This window comes from Sturnus vulgaris, chromosome 3 (assembly GCF_052056855.1).
Source record: "Sturnus vulgaris isolate bStuVul1 chromosome 3, bStuVul1.hap1, whole genome shotgun sequence".
NCBI classification, from domain to species: Eukaryota; Metazoa; Chordata; class Aves; order Passeriformes; family Sturnidae; genus Sturnus; species Sturnus vulgaris.
Window position 1 is genome coordinate 91,180,840 of NC_142245.1, and position 16,790 is coordinate 91,197,629.

The 16,790-nt window shown below is 35.1% G+C and overlaps 1 protein-coding gene across 3 annotated transcripts in view; it reads left to right on the forward strand.

Moving 5' to 3' along the window:
• HMGCLL1 (3-hydroxy-3-methylglutaryl-CoA lyase like 1) overlaps positions 1-16,790 on the forward strand; it is a 75,178-nt gene that overhangs the window by 45,369 nt on the left and 13,019 nt on the right. For all 3 annotated transcript variants that reach the window (XM_014869479.2, XM_088162265.1, XM_088162264.1), the window contains one exon: positions 1,710-1,898. In XM_014869479.2, the coding sequence (XP_014724965.1) occupies positions 1,710-1,898 (189 nt within the window). The remainder of the gene's footprint in view (positions 1-1,709; positions 1,899-16,790) is intronic.

Below are 16,790 nucleotides of genomic sequence, written 5' to 3' on the forward strand. Positions count from 1 at the left end.
TTTAACCCTCTTCCATCTTTCAGAACTCTGCATTCAGGAAGCTGAAAGACCTAAGGACTCAGCATGAAAAAGAAGTGATTGCAATATGATTTCTAGCAGTTTACACTAAAGTTATAACTAAAATATTCATCTAGAAAAACTTTTAATCGTGGATTAAAAAGAACAGGGCGGAAAATGCAGTACATTTCTTTGTCCAGAACTTAAAGAAACACTAAGGTTTGAGGTTTGACTGAATGTAATCCACCATTAATTGCAGATGAGCCTTTTTTTCCTTACAACAGTAGTCTAGTTAAAATGCCTGCCATGTGTTGATGATTTAAAAATATGCTGTGAGATGAATCCCTTTTGCATTACAGTGAATGTCCCTTTCTTAAAATATGTGTTGAATTTATGTGTATATGAGCTGACTTGAAAGCACAGTTTTACCACATTTGCAGTAGCCATAGCACTTCCAAGCCTCAAACAGGAGGATTCAGATTATCTGAAGTTCTTTTTCAGCTGTTCTTTGAATTAAGTGAACAGCAATATTAATCCAGCACTTCCGAGACTGCTGGTGCAGCACTTTGTCCACTTCCTCAGACATGCTCACAGCAATCCCACTGATGAAGTCCTGGAATTGTTTTAACAGCAGACTGCAGTGTGGCTTAAGATGTCTTTTTGGAAAAGGCTTGTACTTTTTCATTTCTAACCTGTTCATTTCTAAGCTGGGATTCTGTTCCGGTGGAGTGGTCTTTTGGGATCTTTCATACACAGTGGGGAATCCTAAAGGGGGACAAACATATTGAGCAGCTGAAAATAAGGTGGAATCTTTCCAAATAAATCCAACAAAAATAAGATGGAAAGATCCTGCATTCAATTCCTGAAGCAATATTTTCAGTGAAAACATGATTTTGTGCTTCTGAATATGTTTCTCTCCATGCAAAAATTATGGAGCCAGACCTCAGTTTTCACTCATACAAAGAACTCCTCAAAGACATAATTCCAGAAATATTTAGGGCTCTGTTTACATAAGTAAGACCTATTGTATATGGTTTTGTTTGATATTAAGAAAATTTTTAAAACTTAAAGACTAGAATGTTAATAAAGTTTCAGTTTTGCTTCGTTAGTATTTTAGTATTTGATTTCATGAAAAGCAAGAAAAATTAATATTGCAAAATTAATGTTCACTCCAACATGTTAAAATTTCAGTTTTCATTGATTTTTAAGTGCCAAGAGAAAGAAAAATCGGCCTTTTTGTTAATTATTTATTATCTCAGTTGGCTTCATGTAATATGCAAACAAAAGGACAGGTCTTCACCCTGCACAACTTGTAAGCTGAAAAGTACATGGACAAAACTAAACAACTGGGAAATCCCCAGAGAGAAGAAAATGCTAGGAAAGGGCTTGACAGAAACTTAATTCATAATGTTAAAATTTTGCTCATTTGGATTCTGTGGGAGAGTCAGAAAGCAAATTTTTGATGGATTTGACTTGGTTAGCTATTCCACACCCAGAATGTAGCATAACTATAATTTTAAAATAAGAGGGTCTGTGGGATGTTCTTCAATGGCAGTTTTCAAGAATGAATATGGGGTGTCTGATGAATAGATCCTCCTTAGTGGGTCAAAACCTAAAACCTGTACAGAAGTAAGTCCTATATAATGTATATTCTTGTCCTTATTTTATGCTCTTTCATCTTGACCTCTTGGTGTTTTTCTGTTTCTAATCAGGTATCTAAGCGGCTGTACAGTATGGGCTGTTATGAAATCTCTCTGGGAGATACAATTGGTGTGGGGACGCCTGGAAGTATGAAAAAAATGCTGGAAGCTGTTATGAAAGAAATTCCTTTGAGTGCTCTTGCTGTTCACTGTCATGACACATATGGCCAGGCCTTAGCCAATATCCTCACAGCCATACAGGTGACTTGGTTTCTCTTTTTATGTATATAATAATAATATTTTAATTCAATGTGCAATTTTAAAAAATCCTGCCATTAAAGAAATCTTAAGAAGATCAAAAAGGCACTCACTAAACTTTAGGAAAGTATTGCTCAGACATCAGATTGTCTACTGGTATTACTGCTGTTGCTTTTACTAGGAAATGTCAAACCTTATCTATTAATTACCTTCAATTCCATACAAAATCACTGAGAAACAGTGATTATTACTACATTTCATTAACATTAGATGAAGGAGGGACGTTAAATATTTTTTTAATGATATCTCAGATTCCATATCCTGTTTTCTTAGGAACAGCTGTATGTTTATTTTCCACTAAATTTAAATTTCTAGTTTATAGATGTGTCTAAAAATAAAATGGAATAATGCATAATTACATTTTTATTTCAAATGGATAAATCTAAAATATTGGTAGTTATGTACACAGAATAGATAATTTCGTCACTATTCCTGTGCCTTCATTATTCTTTTTGTTTATCAGTTATGCCTTCCAAGTAAGATTAGCAGAAACTTTATATCTTATTTAATCAGCTTTCAAATCTGTGCCTAAATAATCAGAGTTAATTTCCATAAGAGATTTTTTTCCGTTATGTTGATACATTTTTCAAAATAGGACACAATGCAGAAAAAAGACTGCAAGTTCTAATGTAGTTTTTGTAAAGATATAATCCTGAGAAATATCTTAAAATGCATATGCCTTCCTAAGGAGATCTACTTTTACTAAGCATTACAGAATCAAAAGCTATTTACAAATTGTAGGCCTTTATTGTTCTGTTTTATACTTAATGGTGTCTTCTGTTTCTTTGCAATTCAGGCAGTCATTTTGAAGGTCGAAGTTTCCTTTGTCTGACTTGTTATTTTGACAGAGGTCATATGATGTTATTTAGATACAATTGTGTTAACAATATTAGTGGTATACGCCACAAGAAGGAACGAGGAACGTTTCAATATGGGTATCCACGGGTATTCAGTTCAATAGGGAATGACAAAATCTGGTAAGAAAGGTTCTAGCTTTTACTCACAGCATTCACTATTCACCCTTACTCACTTTTACTGTTGCAAATGTGTGTGTATGTACCATGGGATAAATAAATTGCTAATTTCACAGTTAGCTTCAGTTGCAGATGCAATAGCTAAAAGCATGAAAACCCCTGAGCATGGGAGGAGTTGACCATAAAAATACTTGAAGCATTGTTTTTCAAATCCTTCCTTAAAATAATTGCTGTCATGGTGCCTACTAAACGCTGAACAATGGCTATGTTTTGTTAATGCCAGCATTTGTTGTAAGTGATTCTTGTCTCATGTTTACTCTTGCTCCTATCTTTTTATTTAGTTTTTAAGCAAGCTGTGTAAGAGCTAAATGTTAAAAAAAGCGCCCCAAACTCTTAGGGGGTTTTTTTTTGTGCAGTTTAGGATAATTAACATGCAAATTCAAGAGAGCAAAAGACTTAAAAAGAAATTCCTATGCAACCTTCTCAGATTTCTGGGAAGGCAAGGGTGCCTGAGACCCACCAGAAAACTTCCCTCTGTTGTCAAGGTCTCCTACAATACATGTCTAAAGGTGAAGTGGTTTTGGCTGAGCTGAACTTGTCATAGGGTTTGCCAAAAGTCCTTGATGAAGCAGGCATTACACAGTCTCTCTGACTGGCTTTGTGCAAGCAGCTCCTTGGCTCATGTAAAAGAAGGTCCCCAGGCTTTTAGATGCTCAAACAGATCCTGCACCTCAGTGTCCTCTCTTGTCTCTGGTCAAAAATCCAAGGCAGCTAGCAGTGAATTAAAACTCCTTCTAAAGCAATACTCCTTCTAAAATAGGGGGTCCTTCTAAATCACAGGTCAGCTGTGTGGTAAAGTGCTAAAGCCAGTGGATCAGAGTGCCCAGGTCACTTCTAGTCCCTGCTGTCAGGTTTGCCTTTCTTGCTTTCCTTTCTGCCAAAGGTACAGGAATGGCAGAGCACTGGAATAAAAGTCTATGTCTTCAACTCAGCTGCTGTTTCCTAAACCAAACTTCTCAGACACAATTCCTTTCCCTTCCCCCTTTATGGGTCTGCGTGACCGACACGATATTTCAGCAAGAGTGAAATGTGTTTGGGGGGTCATAGAAATAATAGGCTACAGTTATTGTTTGAAAATAAGTTTAAAGGACATTCAGCAGACAAATTACACTCTTCCTAAGACATCACTGAACAACCCCAGGCTGAATACTGTTGTATTGTATATTGTATTTCCTAAGAATTAATGAATGGCAGCTGGAAAGCCACAAATCACTCTGCACTAATTCAGGCATTGCTTCGATGGGAGATCTCCTAGGAGTGGAAAGAGTTGCTGGTGATTCAGTAAGTGATTTTTTATACAGATCACATTGTTTCATGCAGGATTATACTACCCAGAATATTTTCTTTCATTTGGGGCTGATCCAAAGTCATCTAGAACTGACAGGCCATATCTGTATAAGAAATTAGCAGGGCAGTAGTCTTGCAGTTTTAGTACTCAGTTTTATATGTGTTGTTTTAGCAAAAGGATAGGTAGTGAAAGATGGAAGAGAGATTAGCCAACTTTTAAAGCATAAGTAATTTTTTTAATTGCTGAAGTGAATAATACAGATGGAAAGGAAATTCACTTTATTTTATGAACAGAATCTATGTAAAAATGTGAGGAACATGCATTGGTGCTTCAAAACAAACCAGTAAACATTTAAAGTAGAAACATGACTGGGCTCTTGGTTACGTGGCGTAAAACTACCAGAGTATAGAATTTACTAAAGAGACAATTCAGAAGCTTGTCTGAATGATGAAATGGGAAATGATGTGGAGCTCTAGTTAGAGGTTATGGTGTTTTGAGTAAAATTACATGTGTGGGCGAGCTGATGTGACAAACACATAGTGTAGCTAACAGAAATAGTAAAACATTTATAGGAAATTGTTACAGACCTCCAAGGAAGGGTAAAAAGATAGGTCAGGAAACTTCTTTCTGGAGAGGCCCTGGTAAGGTAGGCCACTGATCTGAGGAGATTTGCATTTCATTGACAATTGACTCCCATTGTACATACAGAATGGGTATGGAAGGGAAAGTGTTTAATGGAAGTGTTAAAGAACTGTTTTCCTGTGAAGCTTGTGTAGTTGCCAGAAATAGATTTGTCTGTCTTTATAACATATATTCAAACATGAGAAAGAGTATGCTAAGAGGCAAAGAGGATCTCTGCACTGTGAGGATCAAATTCTAACTTAAAGAAAACAAGTATAAAACCCTAATGACTTAGAAAAACCAAGGATTTTTACCATCTTGTGTAATCATGTTCACCTTATTGGACAATGAGATGAACTCGATTGATTACATGCCAAATGAAACTTCACTTTATTCTTTCTTTTTCCAGAAATCAGGAATTTTGAAATAAAATCCTCACTTCAGTGCCAGAAACAGAATTTAGCAAGCATTTAATTAAACTTTCAAGGTTCAGACTGTAAAATCCAGATTTGAGAATACAAATTTTTCTTACAAACATTATAATATATCTTTTAGAGAGCTTAAAATATTGAAATATATTGACAGAGCTTTAAAATATTTAATAATATTAATTTCTTTAAGATCCTTGAATTTTAAAGATGACATAGACTTAAGACAAAAGTAAATCCAAATAAGAATGGCTGACTGCTGACCTTTTCCCTTCATCACTTAACTAAATTGATTCTAACCTCTTGGTATATGCTGGAGACTCTAACTAAACTTTATATTTTTGTGCATCCAGTTTACTTACGTAGTAAAATCTAGGATCACTCAAAGGCACTCAGTATTGGCATGGCTGTTTTAACTGCCAGAAGCAGTCTGAATGTAGGTGCTAAAGTTCATGGTTTATTAATTTACAAGGATCATTTTTCACAGGAATAGAGTTCACAACAGCCAGCAGCATGAAATGGTAGGGCCTAAGTTAAGTGAATGACAAAGCACCGTGTTTAAAATTCCCTTCGTGATTTACATGAACTTCTGTGCAAAGTATTAGATGAGATGTATTTTCCACTCAAAACCATCTCCTAGATGTAGCTGTCCCATCTTGTCCCTTTTTTTTTTTTTCAAATACAGGATTTGGTTTTTATAGCTGTCGAGCTTGCTTGAAGTGACAAGCTATCATGGCCCTTTTCAGGTGCTGGTTAGAGGCTGGCTTGCTGCTGAGAGATCTCTTGTCCAGGAACTGCTTGCTGCTAAGGATCCTCAGTGTAGGCTCCATCTCCTTCATCTGGCTTTAAACCTGAAGCTCCAGTGCTTGGCCCTTGCCTGAGCTACTCTGGTGCAGCATTGCAATTGCACTTGTGCCATCTTGTACCTCCCTGATTCCCATTCTCATCCTCACCTGCTGGCTTCACTTACTGTCTTACCCTCAGACCTGGCTGATCTTGTCTGATCCTGGTTATTGTGTCCAGACCAGATTCCAGTCTTGAATCTCTGACTCAACTTCTTGGCTTTGTTTTTCTGGTGATGTTGCCACCACTGCCTGCCTGGCTATGACTCTGGGCTCCTTGCTTGCCTTCTTTTATGGCATAGTCTGTCCTTGCTGCTTTTTAGGACAGTCAAGTCTTTAGAGAAAGGACTGGCAACCAGTAACTTGAGCTTTATGGATGTCTTTTAATGGCAGGTAGTGCAGTGGATGCTGAGAGTTGGCAGGTCTCATGCGCTTTGATCTTGGAGCTCAGCTGGAGGCTTTGTCTTGCAGAGGAAAGATATTCCTACTCAGTTAAATTCAGAATGCTTTTCTTGGTGTCTGGGGTAGACAAAGTTCTCCACTTGCAGTTCTGTTGGTAAAAAAAAAGACTCAAGAATGCCTGAGAAATTGGTGTTGGTGTCTGACAGCACTTAAACGTCTCTCTCAGGTGCCAGATTACATTTGCTGATATTTTCCTCTTAGGTTTCAGATCTGCATTTCTGTGACTGACATAAAATAATATACCCGTAATGCCAGTAGTGATAAATTTCCAAATAAATACATCATATGTAAGAACGCTTATGTACTAGAAAATTCACTTAACATTTATATCCTACAGTCAGTTCTTTCACCTTGCATTTGTCTGGCGTATTTTAGTAGACATCTGCCAGGATGAGGGCTCATCCCAGTTTATCCCAGTGAATGAATAGTAGTTACAGCTCGAAGCCAAGCAAGTTAGGAAGCTGAATAGAATAGAGAAATGATAAAACAAAATAATGGTAAAATGGCATGAAGATATGGATAGAAGTGGTAGAAGACTAAATGGGAAAAATGCATGTGTATAGTAGTTCCATATAAATTGTTTCAGGGTTTATGTTGGTTATTTATTACCTTTTTACTGAATTATACATATTCTGTATCCAATTCCCAGTTAATCTCTTGATTTAAAAAATAACAGGATGATCTTCAAGTAGTTTTATGAAACCATAAAAAGTTGTAAAAAGTTATAAGCACAATACCTTCAGCTTAGTTTTCCCAAGCTTTATGTACTGATAAAGAAAGGAAAAAAAACCCCAAAACAATACCTTATCATTCTTCATTTGTAAGCAACACTACCTTTTTATTTCCCTGAAAAACACAGTCATCCAGAGCTATAGTGCAGTAGAATGAATTGACACTTTTGTTTTAAGGCAAAGATACGTAAATAACTGTGAAAAAGTGTGAAGCCTTGCCTGTACTCATTGTGCTAGGAATTTCTCCTATAACAGTGAATATGCACTTTTTAGCTGAGGAAGCCAGCCCAGCCAGATTTGTCTGTTGCTACACACATCAAAAAATAATGGTTTTGGGGAGTTCTGTAGTAACTGGCAAAAAGAACTTGTATTTACCTGCCAAAATTCTTGCTTCAATAATGCATTAAATGATACTAGTATTTTGGGGTTTTTTCAGCAATGTGCTGGGGCACTCACTACCTGACAATTAAATGATTTCTATCTGAACTAAATTTTAACAGAGCAAAAAGTAATCATGACAGATCAGTTAAAATTTCAACACTGTCTTACAGACTGTTTTTCTAAGCTAATAGTGAGGTACTGTATGGAATTAAGGAGGTACAGGAGACAGGAACCATAACATACATCTTGGCTTGTCTTTTCCTAATTTGACATGTCACTGTACTCATTTTTTTTTTCTTTTTTAATTTCTTTTTAAAAATATTTTTATTTGTAAAAGAGAAATAAGGCTTATCTCTTTTACCTTGTGAAGGGCTAGGAAAAAGACAGAGGAAGATCATCAGACAAGTACTGATAGTTTTTGTGAAGATTTAGGATTTAATTTTTGAGATTGAAATTTAAAAACAGAATAGATTTCAAGTTTTGTGTAGAATGTACTTTTTAGATTTAAAAAGCTAAGGTATATGAGTGAACAAGTGATCAAAATACATATATGCCTAATCAAATTATCTGAGCCCTGTAACCTTCCATGTCTTTTGTCCCGCACAACCTGGCACTCTGAAGACGTGCATGATGTGAGTGTAGGAGAGACTTGCCATATGAAGAATGCGCATATTTTGGCATATTGAAGAATATTTTAATATGTTTGTATTCCTATTTTGAGGAAAGTGTAGAAATGGAAAGGCTTCAGCAGACCTCACAAGTTTGCTTTCCTCTGCTGTTTACAAATATATGCCAGCAAACTGCAGAAGACTTAACAGAGACCTCCAGAAACTAATTTCAGATAGGTTCAGATAGGGAAACATTACAAAAAAATTCAGCTTGACTGAGAGTAGCTGTACAGAATTCAGGAAGGGCTGGTCAAGCTTCAGTATTTTGCTGGAATTCTTTGAGGCAATCACTGCCAAAGAAGACAAAGAATGTACAATGGCCATAGAAAATTTAAAGTGTTCTGCACTGGAAGTTCATATTAAGGTGTGGAGGCATGTAATAAGTGGAAAGTTGGCTAAATGGCAGGAAACAAATGGAATTATGAAACAGAACTTCTTTTAGCTGGAAAGCACCCATCAGCAGAGTTGTGGATATATTGGCTTGTGGGTCCTAGGCTTTATGGCTTAAATGAATAATTTGCAATACTGTAATGCTCATGTTAAGGACAATTGTTCTAAATTGTAGAAATTAATTTTTTTCAGATTTTAGATTTCCATTGTGAGAAACAGGATAGCTAGCACAATTTGTAAGTGGAAATCTGTAATATTCTAAAACATGCAAAAGAAAATGCATGAGATCAAACATGAGAGAATGGAAATACACAAAATTGTAGGTAAAGCAAGAAACTTTATTACAACCTGTCTGTTCTTTTAAATAAGGGTATTCCTAGATTTCTGCTTTTGGATTTTTCTCAGAATTAAATTATCCTGGGCACTTCCTAGGTATTTTCTGGGTTTGAAACAGTACTTTTGAATTCTTGATTAGCAAGCTAGGTGAAATGTTGCTAGTAAAATCAAATTCTTTTTGTTTCTGTTTCCTTTCATTCCCTCTTCCATGTGGAAATGACATAGCATTTAGCTAAAGCTTGCAATTAAAAAAGCAGATTATGGAGACAAGTATGTGATATTAGGAAAGTACGTGAGTAGAATTGTTTGAGATTGAAAGCTAAAAAGACAGGTGAAAAAAACTCAATTTGAAAGCATATAAATTAGGGATCAAATGGCAGGTTATTCAAAGGGATATTCAAAGTATTCAAAGTACTTTGCAGGCTGCAAAGTACTCATTTTCTTCCTCTGAAGAAAACTTGAAAAGAGAGTGTCTACTTTGAGAAAGTAGAAAAAAACCCTTGCATTTAATCAAATAATATTGCTACTGTGAGCAGTCAGCTAGTTAGTATTGTAAGTGAAAAAACATACTTCACAAATGGATAAATCAGACCTACGTATGGGAAGAAAATGAAAACATAGGTGTTCATGCTCAAAATCTGACAGATGTTTTCCAGTATTTTGTCTTTTTTTGTTGTTTTGTTGTTGGGTTTTGGTTTTTTTTTTCTTTTTTTGGTACTGGTTTTATGTTTTTGCTTGTAATATCAGCAAAATAAGGAATTAAACAAGTGAACAGACAGCATCACTCCTGCTCTTCTCTCAGATCAGTACAAAAGAATTAGAAACTTTATTCTTACTGCTTTCTGCTGTTTTTTTCTGAGTGTGAACAGTGTGCAATTTCTGAGGAAATGAAAGTTTTTGACCTCTCTCCTTATGCTTCAGAAAAACTTAATAGTCTGAGAGTCCACAAATAAATTAATCATTGCTACTATTACAACTGTTACAGTATAATTAGGAAAAAAATCAAATGGTAGACTTTGTTTCAGATCTCTTATTGTTTGAACATTTTAGGATAGGAAGGGGAATTTATTTGTTATTGTGTATTGAAATAGTGGTGAGAGTTCCTGAGGAAAAGATTTGTGTGTATATTTGTATATATACATATGTGTGTATATATATGCACATGTATATACCAATAGTCTGTATGTATGGTTTTGTGAGGTTTGGGGTTTTTTTTTAAATGAAACTTAACATACTGTAAAGGATTAATGAATAATAGAAATGTTCATTGTTTTAGCTGTCTGTAATATGCTGATAGGATTTCAGAAGCTTTCAGATCTAGTTACTGAACCAACAAACCTCAAGTCTAAGTCTGTTTCAAGATACTAAAAAAAGAGAGCCTTCATCAGGTATAGATTATTCTCATCTTCAAATTACCTCAGTACAGCTGACTTGGAACAGTAGACATGACTTCCTTTTGGCTTAAAATTGAACCTCAACTGTCTTCTAAAATATTTATAAACATTTGATTTTTCACATGCAAATCTATGCATCTTTCTTTATATCTCTGCAAATTCATACATACTTATCACTCCGTGTCTAAATGGAATATGAATGGAAAACCATTGCAGCAACTATACAAATGAAATCTGAAGTGGTTTTAGTTTTCTGTCTTAAAAGCAAACATTATTTCTATAGAAATAATATTGAAGCTGTGTATTTATTAAAAATATTGATTCGGCCCAAGTATTCTTTTTCTGTGCTTGTGTCCTCCTTGCACACTTGGAATGCTGTTTTATTGTATCTTATAAATTAAGACTCCTAATTACATCTTAAATACTTTAATTTCTGAGTTCCCCATCCTGTAAGTGGCATTTGTTTGCACATTTCATTCTGCAGTGTCAGTGGTACATTCCAGTTTAAGCTTCATGATAATTTTCTAATTCATTAAATCTAGAGCCATTAATGTCATACTGATTTGATTGAGCAGCACCTAAAATACATTACTAATATTGTTTTCATTGCTGTGTATCTTTGTCCTCTCGTGAATGCACTTCTTCCTATGCAAAAATAAGCAGACTCAGAGAATTTACTTTAAATAGTTCTCTGGTCTTCATCAGATTCTGTTCTTCTGCATCTTTAGTTGTCATATCTGGAACTATAGTTTGCAAAAGGGAAAGAAACTGGTATTAATAAGCTATGAGAAGACCTTATCGGTTTTCCACCTCTTTCCAGATTATAAGAAGCTTGCACAGTAGTGCTTGCAAACAAGGCTCACACAAAATAGCATGGAATATAATTTAGACACAAAATTAGCAAATTATAGTTGCTTTTTAGGATAATACTCCACACAGCCGGTTAGTGTCTACATCCCCTTCACTTTATTGTCCTTTGTAATGCCTTTTTGCCATTCTTTGCCTCCGTCATTGCTTAAGCAGAGTAAATATCCTGCTGGCAGCTCACATGCAAGAGAAAAGAATGATGTGAACAGATACCATGCTCCTGCATTCACCTAACCCAAATGTTTTCCCTGGTACTTATGTTAAATTTTTTTCCTCTCTTTCGCTGTTTTCCTAGTCATTGTTTGATAGTTTTAAGTCCACACAGTCCGAGCAATAGTCTCTTTACAGACCTCCTTTTATCATCCCAACTGTGTCTTGTTTAACTTGACTATTTAAATGGCTAAGAGTCAGCATCATCCAGTTCTGAAGTGGATTGGGCAGCAATCCAGCTCTTTTTGTTATAGACAGGCATTCATTTTTTTGGACTAGAAACAAATTGCTTCCAAATGCTGGAATTGTAAGAAGGCTTTAAAAAAAAAAAAAAAAGAGTTTCAGGTGTTTATAGAACAAATTGATATAAAATAGTTTTCAAAATGCTAAGCCACATTTAAAATAAATATTTAGTACTTTTAGAAGCTGTGAAAATACAGCACTAAAACCCTGAAATCACTCATCTTTAGCATGCATAAAAAGTATGGTGAGGGCACACTGGTGTCAAATTCCCCATGCATATTTCTATTGTGCCTCGGATTGCATGCATAAAAGGTAGTATTTTGGGGTGGTTTTTTGCATGGGTGGTAGTGACTGGCTGTAGTTTTTAATGAGATGACTGCCTGTAGCAATCAGAAATTTAATAATTGATAACTGTTTTTCTACAACAGTGCTTGATTCAATTCCTAAAAATGAAAGTCTTGATTATCTACATTACTGGAAAATAAAGAATTTTCATTGATCTGAAGATTGTTTCTTGTGCCTTATTCAGCATGACATTAGCACTCTCTCATCCACAGAAAGACAAGCTAGTTCTTCACAATGGTTACTTGTCCCCTTTAGTTTTATGGTGTCTTGCTTATCTCTCCCACACCTTCCCACTTCCACAACAAATGAAATGGTCTATAGCTATTTAAAGCTTGTATCCTGAAAACCAAACTCTTACCCTTCAAAAAATCCAGATTGACAGCTATGGATAGTCCCTAAAGGATGCTAGTTCCCAGGCTGTGCCAGAAATTGCTTGGTGGAGCTCTGTCTGCCCCAGGGCAAAGCTACGCCAAGGATTATGCAAGAGTTACACACAGTGGACAATTGAATTCCAGTCCTGATGCCATTTAGATTTTTGGTCATTTATATAGCCACAAAAGAGCACAAGTTCCTGTGCATTAGCCACACAAAAGAGAAGTTTTTTGCTGTCATTCCTAGTAGCATTTGTGGCATTCCACAAATGGCATTCCATAATGACATCTAAGGATGTCTCTGGAGATGAGATTTTCGAGGTTCTGGTCGGCTCTGAGTGTGCTGCTGATGTCTCTGGGGATTTGAGTTTATATGCTGGACACTAAAAAGATATGTGGAGCAGTGACAGAAATAAAGTACAATATTGCAACATAATTTTAAAAAGAATTGTGAAAGAAAAATTTCAAAAGTTTGATCAAGATACAATTAAGTACTTTTAAAACCTTTTTTTTTTTTTCAGAATTTAATTCCTCGTTTAATTTACATTATTTTTTGAAAGGAAAAGTGTTGTTTGACTTGTTTTTAGAATTTCTCACTATAATTATATGGAACTTCAATCTGTACACATCAGCTAGAAGAAGATAAATGGCTTTTAGACATGTTTATTTTTCTGCTTGATAGGAATGACTCCTCTCCTTTTTTCCCCTAAAGTTGTTTTTCTTAAAGTTTAATAGCAACTGTAAAAAAAGGACCAAATCACTACAATGCTTCCCTCTTGGAAATTACTGTTTTCATGACCTTTCATTATTTGTGAATGTTTGTATTCTAATCTTTGCCTGAAAAAGAGGACATTGCATGGAACCTGAATTTCAGACCTAAGCAAGGATCAGAGGAGTTTGCCATGGCTGGAACAGACTTAGGAAATGACAAATCCCAGAGTCTCCAGTAGGGAAGTGTAGTTTAGAGGATGATGCTTCCTTCCTTTTTGGGCAGCTCTACAAACAGCTGTGCTGAGGGGGTGGAACTAAAACTCAAGCCATTCTTGCATATTTACAGCTCCTCAGAAGGAATTTTATTATTCTCTATCAGGAGGGAGTTACTTCCTATTCTAAGATGCATCAAGTGGTTTTAAATAAGATCTTAGGTGTTTTCTAAGGTAAATTAAACTGCAGAAAATCTGTAAATAACTGTGACCAGAAGGCTGGAGTTCTGAACTCACTCCAAATGAGTGTTGGGTGGATCTTTGTAGCTTGGGAGAACAAATGAGCATTTGCATAAGTGGAATAAGTTGAAGATGACTCTTCAGCTAAGACAGAAACCAAAGCTGATGTAGTACTTAAAAGTATGAAAATAATTTTCACTTTCTGTGCTGTGCAGAAGCAACACAGAAACGGTCTCCCAAGTCAAATCATTTGTCACTTATCTTTTTCTTTTCCTTTTGAAATATTGCACTATGAATTGAAGCAGCCAGGCACTCAGAATTAATTTTTTTTTATAATGTTTAAACATAAATGGATGGTAATGTTACACACTCCATAATTTTGCCAGCTTGCATGTTTGCCTGCTTACTTTTTTCTTATTTGTTGCTTAGGGCAAATGATATGTGGTAAGATTGCCAGAGGCAAATGATGTGATTTGCTTATCAGAGTCCGTTCAAATGCATAAAGTAAACACTTAGAGAAATAAAAAATTATTTCTCTAATCAATGTTCATAGCAGTTAAATTTTGCTTGCACTAAAAGTTACAACAATAGGAAATAATTTTAAACTTGATGGAGTAGCTTTTCCTCTAAAGAATAAACCAAGTAAACAAAATAAAAGTAGACTTAGCAGAGCAATGTAACATGCATCTATATCAAAATATAAGATGCTAAGTTGAATGCCCTTTTAAACAAAAGATGTATTCTGGCATTACTGCTGGCAGATACACTGGATAGACAATTACAGGTGTCTTTTTATAAAAGGAATTTCCATCAGAATAAGAGAAAAATGTTTTCAAGATATTTTACATTTCGTGGCTCCCCACCTTAATGCTACCACTTAATTAGTCCATGTATTTGAAGGGGAAGCAGTGTAACATGCTAAGGTACTCTAATGTGATGAACATTATAAATTTGATCCAATTATAATGGAGTAGTAGAAGATGAGAAACTATCGCACTTTTAAAAAAAGGTTTCTTGTATTATAATTAAAGTCATGATGAAAATTTTATTCGAAATAAAAATTCCCTCTGCCTAGGGTAGCCAAAAAAATGGCCTATTTGATTGCATCTTCTTTGCCCAAGTTACCATAATTATTGTTACTGTATAATCCCATCCTGGAATTCTACTCAAGACACTGTATTTTTGCACAAAATATAAAGTGCTTCTTCCTTGAAATTATACAGATGAATGAATAAAACATATATTCCATAGCTCTTAAAGAGAGATTGTTCCTTGTTTCTGAATCTTTGCAGTAGATTTTCCAATAAGACTGTAGTGGTCCCATTTGTTAAGTACATTTGTCTGAGTCTTGAATCAAATAAAGATGTGCACAGCCATTTGCAAGTTCACAGGCTATTTAGCAAGAATGAATTTTAAGAAAAAAAAAAAGCCCATAGAAGTTTATTTTTCTTGTTAAAAAAATGTAAAGGGAATAATCAAATTACACGCAAACAGAAATATCTGATACTTTACTATATTGTCATATTTACTGTAATATTGCCATGATTTTTGCTTAACTAATTAGGAAACTACTCTTTAGTTACTCTAGAGAATGAGGTGCACAAGAATGAATACATTTGGTTTTGGGTTTTGTTTTATGGCATTTGATGGAGTGGTTTTTTTACTCTTGCAATGATTTTCAAAACACAAATACAAGTGGAGGGGAAAAAAAAGAAGAAGCAGGATAGCTGCTGTAAATATTTTGTAAAATGTCCATCTGAAGCCCCTCAACCTCTGGTAATTAGAAGCCATACTGTGGAGATTGACAGGGTAAATTACCAGTTAATGTTTACACAACAAAACATATGCCCAGTACAATATCCTACACTGATGTTACTGAAACCAGAGTCCGGAAATGTACAGTGGAAACAAGATGTGGTACTTTTCTTGTGCCAACATAAACAGCAATTACAGCACAGTGTGAGAGAAGTCATAAGAAATACTACTGCATATCAGTAGTTCAACAAAGTCAGCACTTTTGTGTAATTGCAGGGGGAAAGGGCTGAAAAACATTACAGATCTCAGCAAGAAATGGCCCTTTATACTTTTAAACTGATCCTTGATAAAACAATGCTGGGGTCATGAGAAGGCTACTCTGCCAATTTTGCTTCACTGTGGGATCCATTGACATCTGGCTGAGCTGCGGAAGCTGGAAAACTTCTTTAATATTCTCTTGACAGTAAAGTGGACATGTGGAAAACATTCTAATCTGTTAATCTTTGGTGCTCCTGAAGAAAATGGACATTTGGCTTTATACTTTGTGATGATAAATATTGTCTCCAGTCTAGCTGTAAATAAGTTAAAAGCGTTTGAATGGAAGATGCAGTTCTTATTTTCCATATATGGGAGAAGATGGATGTGCACCTGTGCAATCCAGAAGATGTAAGGAATGCCAGGAGTTTGGTTTTTTTAAGGTTAATTTGCCATACATCTTGGAAATCCACTTTTCTTTATGCTGAGTATGGTTTGTCAATGAATATTGGTGAGCAGAGTCTCTGAACCTCCGTATATCCTATATACTAAAGCAGAATAAAGTATTGTTTCACTCAAGGGACTCTGAAAATAGAATTAAGAGAGATTTGAAATAGTAGTTAAGTCTGAATAAAAAGTCCAGGTTTTATTTAACAGCATTAACTGTACAAATTATTTTTGGCTGACTCTAAATCTACTATGTTATGTATGTACTATGTATGATAGTGAATGATGTAGATACTTATCTGTTCATCTTGAGCACAATTGTTCATTTCTGTTGTGAGATTTATCTCCAGAAATGAGAAAAGGAATCTGTTGCATTAGAAAATAACTGCTATAAAAATATATTATGTATTCCAAATACAAAGCATCTATTTTGAATATACATATAAAATGCAAAAGATACTATGGATTATGTAAAGACCAAACTAGGATTCAAAATTCTACATATCCTTGTAGTACATTCTAAAATAATCTGAAAAATGTGACAATACATGAAGATTCAGACTGAAGTCAGATGACATTTTAAATGCGGTTATTTTGTTCCTTT